The sequence below is a fragment of the Dictyostelium discoideum genome, assembly GCF_000004695.1.
Source record: "Dictyostelium discoideum AX4 chromosome 2 chromosome, whole genome shotgun sequence".
In the NCBI taxonomy this organism is placed as follows: domain Eukaryota; phylum Evosea; class Eumycetozoa; order Dictyosteliales; family Dictyosteliaceae; genus Dictyostelium; species Dictyostelium discoideum.
Window position 1 is genome coordinate 5,769,806 of NC_007088.5, and position 5,000 is coordinate 5,774,805.

A 5,000-nucleotide genomic window follows, 5' to 3' on the forward strand; every position below is an offset into this window, starting at 1 on the left:
AAATGGATTATGATGTCTTCAATTGTTTAGATGTTTTCGAAAATTCAACTTTCTTTAAAGATTTGAAATTTGCGGTTGGTGATGGTGATCTTCAATATTATTTATACAATTATTCAACTCCAACTAAAAAATCATCTGAAATTGGTTTAGTTTTGTTATAAGAAAAAAAAAAAAAAATAAAAAATAAAAAATAAAAATAAAAATATAAATAGAAATAAAAAATTAATTAAATTTAAAAAAAAAAAAAAAAAAAAAAAAAAAAAAAAAGATATCTTTATTTTTTCTTTTGGTTTTGGTTTAAATTCAAATAATTCATTGACATCTGTTGTTCAAATTATTTTTAATTTCTTTTATTTTTTTATTTTTTTTCATTTTTTTTTTTTTTCATTTTTTTTTTTTTTTCATTGAAAAAACAAAACACCACCAGATGGCACAAGCCCAATTACATTGAGAAGATTTTTTTTTTTTTAAGAATTTGGATTCTTTTTTTAACTCCAACAGTTTATTTTTAAATATTTTTTTTTTTAAATATTTTTTTTTTATAATTTTTTTCTTTTTTTTTTTTATTTTTTTTTATATAAATAAATAATTTAAAATAATATTCAAGTAGTTATAGTATTTATAATAAACAAAAAGATAATTTAAAAAAAAAAAATAAATAAATAAATTCTGTAAAATTCAAAAAATTCTATTTTCTCTCACCACACTTTATAACTAACCACATCTTGTATTACTTAGTTAAAAATATATTTTGTAAATAAAAAAAATAAAAAATATAAAAAAAAATAAAAAAAAAAAAAATAAAAAAAAAAAAAATATAAAAAATAATTTTCCAAATAATCAAATAAAAGTAAGTTAGTTTATTTTTATCTTTATTTTAATATTTCAAATAAATTTGTTTATTAATAATTAATTGTTATTATTATTATTATTATTATTTTTTATTTCTTTATTTTTTAATTTTAATTTTAATTTTTTTTTTTTTTTTCATTTTTAAATTATGTTTGTAAAGTTTAAATATAATAAATAAAGAATTAAAAAAACTATAAAATAAAATAAAATAAAATAAAATAAAATAAAATAAAATAAATGGATAGAAATTTTTTAAATGAAAGTAATAATAGTACAAATAATAGAAATAAATATGTAATATATGATGAAGAAGAAAGTAAACCATTATTTTATAATTATGATTTTAGAAAAAAGAATAAAATGGTGATGTATTTATTTGATTGGATGATGGTTGTTATACTTTTAATAGTTGGCGGTATATTATTTTTAAAAGTTACAGTTAGAGGTCGTTTATTTACATTGGATGACGAGTCAATATCATATCCAAAATTACCAGAATTAGTGCCAATGCATGTTTTAATACCTGTTATTATAGCATTACCACTTGCAATTATAATTGTTGTTAGTTTAATTGTTAAACGTGATTGTCACGATTTCCATCACGCAATTCTTGGTTTAGCACAATCATTAGCATTAACATTACTTTTAACTGGTTCTTTCAAATGTTTTATTGGTGGATTACGTCCAAATTTCTTGGAAGTTTGCGACCCAACACCTGCATCAATAGCAGCAGGAAATCCACCAGTTGGTTTTAGTAAAATTTATTATGACCGTTCAATTTGTTCTGCCGATGATTCAATTGTAAATGATGCATTAAGTGCATATCCATCAGGTCATAGTTCAATAACAGCAGCATCATTTGGCTTCTTGGCATTATTTATTCACGCAAAGTTTAAAATATTCGATAATAGAGGTCATATTTTCCTTTATGTCATTGTTAGTGGTTGTATAATTGGTGCAGGTTTAATTGGTATTAGTAGAGTTGCTGTAGGTATTTTTTTTTTTTTTTTTTTTTTTTTTTTTTTTTTTTTTTTTTTTTTTTTTTTTTTTTTATAATACATATTAAATTATTACTAACTAAAATTTTTATTATTAAACCATTATTTTAATATAGGATTATCGTCATACATTTTTAAATGTATTAGCTGGTTGGTCAATTGGTTTAATTATTGCTTTATCATGTTATCGTTTAAATTATAGTTCATTATTTGGTCGTGATAATCATGTTTCAATTCATTCCCATTGGTTAACTTATTGGAATCATCATGATAATTTAAATAATAATAATAATAATATTAAAAATAATTTTGATTTAGAAAAAAATTGTAATCAATCACCAAATAATATTGCATTGGATGAATTAAATAAATAAATTTTTAATAATAAAAATAAATAATAAAACATGTAAAATTAGTTATAAAGTAAATTTTTTTTAAAAAAAAAAAAAAAAAAATAATAATTTCTTTTTTTAATATTTTTATCTTTAAATTTCCCCAAAATATTATTTTTACCTTTTTAAGCCTTTCTTCTCTTTTTTTTTTTTTTTTTTTTTTTTTTTTTCTAATAAATTAATTTTTATTTGGAATAAATAAAACTAAATGTTTAATAATAAGAAATAAAAAACATCTTAAATCTAAAAATATAATATTATTTTTATTTTTATTTTTTCAACCCTAATAAATAATATCCAAAACACTGTCTAATTTATTTATGAATTATTTTTTTTGGAATTTTTTTTCAAATTATCTCTATTAATAATAATAATAAAAGGAAAATTAAAAATTATTTTGGTTTTATAAAAAAATTGAAATTTCAAATAATATTGTATTAGGTTCAGATTATCTGTTTGTTTGATTTCAAAAAAAAAAAAAAAAAAAAAAATGAAATTGAAAAAAAAAAAATATCTTTTGTGTATTTTTTTTTTTTTTTTTTTTTTTTTTTTGGAAAACTCAAAAATTTGAGAAAAAGGTTTGAGAAAGGAATAAATAAAATTTTTTTTATTGTTATGAAAATTTGTAATATTATATTATTATTATTATTATTTTGAGAAAAATTATTGATCCAAAAAAAAAGGATTGAAAAAATATAATAATTTACATATTATATTGATTGTTTTGTTTTTGTAAATTTGGTGATTGTTGTTGTGGTGGTTGTTGTTGTTGATATTGTTGTGGTTGTGGTTGGTATGGTTGTGGTTGTTGGTATTGTTGTGGTGGTTGGTATTGTTGTGGTGGTTGGTATTGTGGTGGTGGTTGTTGTTGGAAATGTTGTGGTTGTGATTGTTGTGGTGGTTGGTATTGTGGTTGTTGTTGTTGTTGTTGTTGTTGTTGTTGTTGTTGTTGTTGTTGTTGTTGTTGTTGTTGTTGTTGTTGTTGTTGTTGTTGTTGTTGTTGTTGTTGTTGTGGTTGTGATTGTTGGAAATGTTGTGGTTGTTGTTGTTGTTGTGGTTGTTGGAATTGTTGTGGTAATTGATAATTGGCAGGTTGATATTGTTGTGGTTGTAGTGGTTGTAGTGGTTGTGGTTGTTGTTGTTGTTCTTGATATGGTGAAAATAATAATCTTAAAGAGAAATCTTGAGAGAATTTATCAGATTGAATACAATTATCTTTTTCATCTAAAGTGGATCTATTTAAATCTAAACAATGATTATCGATGAAAGAAGTATGAAAAGCTAATCTTAATGATGGTTTATCCATGATAACATTTAATACTTCCTTTGAGAGAATATCAGAGAAACCATGATAGATCTTGACGAGTACATCACCTTGAAGCACAAGTGATTGAGTTTCAATGATGACTACATCACCTTGAACCTTGCAAAAGGCATCGTTTTGATTCTTATTGAATGGACCGTCCAAATCTTTAGTTGAGAATAAAAGATGTGGTTCCAATGGCTTCATAACGTTGAAGATCTCAATGGTTGGTTTCCAAACTTGACCAGATTTACCAGAAACGACTGGACTTGGTTTGATCATGATTGCATTCAATCTCAATTTCATTGGATTTTGAACGACATCCACTGGTCTTTGGCTTGTGACCAATTGGTGAACATAGTCGATGTAACGAAGTTGTGAAGGCACCTTGACACCAACCTTTGAGGTGGTTCTTTGCGATGCGAATAATTGCAATGCCTCCTCTTTTCTTCCCTCATAGAGAGAGGTGAGCAAATAGGCGACAATCAAAGTACCGCTTCTGCCCAACCCTGCCAAACAATGAATTGCAACCACATTCTTTGGATCCTCACTTAACCATTTATGAATGACTTGAACTGCATACAAGAGTAGTCCAAGTGATGGTGAATGATTATCAACACAACCAATGTGATGAACACGTCCACCAAAGAATGAACTATCATATGATTTCTCGGTTAAATTAATGATTAAATAATGGTCACGATGATATTTATCCAACATTTTCTTTACGTCCACTCTTGAATTTCTATACCATGTTGAGTTGATCACTGTATCTTCACTTGGAAATGACATGGCAATTATACGTTCTGTAATATAAGATAAATCTAAATCAAATTCACCATCTTTAAAACGAATTGTTGTATTGTTCTCTGAAACTTGTGTTCTAATCTTTAACACTGTTGAGTTTACTTGTTTATTAATTTCTTCCCCAAGTTCATTTGATTTCTTAATTAAATCCTGGTTTAACTTTTTTAAAAAATCCATTTTTTTTTCTATTTTTTTGTATTTTTTTTTTCTACTTTTTTCTTTTTTTTTTTTTTTTAAATAAAATATTTATATTTTAAAATCAAATTCAAAAAACAAATAATAAAATAAAATAAAATTAAAAAAACAAAAATTTTTTTTTTTGAGAATAAAAATAGGTGGCTGGATCTTTTTTTTTTGTGTTTTTTTTTTTTTTATTTTTTTTTATTTTTTTTGAATTTTTAATTTTTTTTTTTTCAAATTTTTTTTTTTTTTTTCAAAAACGAATTACTTTGTTTTTTTTTTTTTTTAATACAAATAACAATCCTTTTTATCAATAATTATTATTATTAATCCTTTTTTTTTTTATTAAAAAAAATTTAGTTTTAATTATTTTTTTAGAAAAAATTTAAATTATTATATATATATTTTTTTATACCAAAATTTAATTTAATATTATTTTTTTTTAAAAAAAAAAAAAAAAAAAAAAAA

The 5,000-nt window shown here is 22.1% G+C and overlaps 3 protein-coding genes across 3 annotated transcripts in view; 2 read left to right on the top strand and 1 right to left on the bottom strand.

Moving 5' to 3' along the window:
• nmt (glycylpeptide N-tetradecanoyltransferase) overlaps positions 1–161 on the top strand; it is a gene marked incomplete at both ends in the record, with an annotated part of 1,353 nt that extends 1,192 nt beyond the window's left edge. The window contains one exon of the mRNA XM_638412.2: positions 1–161. This exon is cut by the window's left edge and continues 829 nt beyond it. Coding sequence (XP_643504.2) covers positions 1–161 — 161 coding nt within the window.
• Positions 162–1,089: 928 nt separating this feature from the next.
• Positions 1,090–2,224, top strand: DDB_G0275547 (phosphoesterase, PA-phosphatase related-family protein; the record flags this gene model as incomplete). Its single annotated transcript, XM_638413.1, has 2 exons — positions 1,090–1,839; positions 1,967–2,224. 2 exons carry the CDS (start codon positions 1,090–1,092, stop codon positions 2,222–2,224), a joined length of 1,008 nt encoding a protein of 335 aa, XP_643505.1.
• A 721-nt stretch (positions 2,225–2,945) lies between these two features.
• DDB_G0275865 (hypothetical protein) lies at positions 2,946–4,529 on the bottom strand (the record flags this gene model as incomplete). Its single annotated transcript, XM_638414.1, has 1 exon — positions 2,946–4,529. The coding sequence occupies one exon, from the start codon at positions 4,527–4,529 to the stop codon at positions 2,946–2,948; it is 1,584 nt and encodes a 527-aa protein (XP_643506.1).
• Positions 4,530–5,000: the final 471 nt, after the last annotated feature.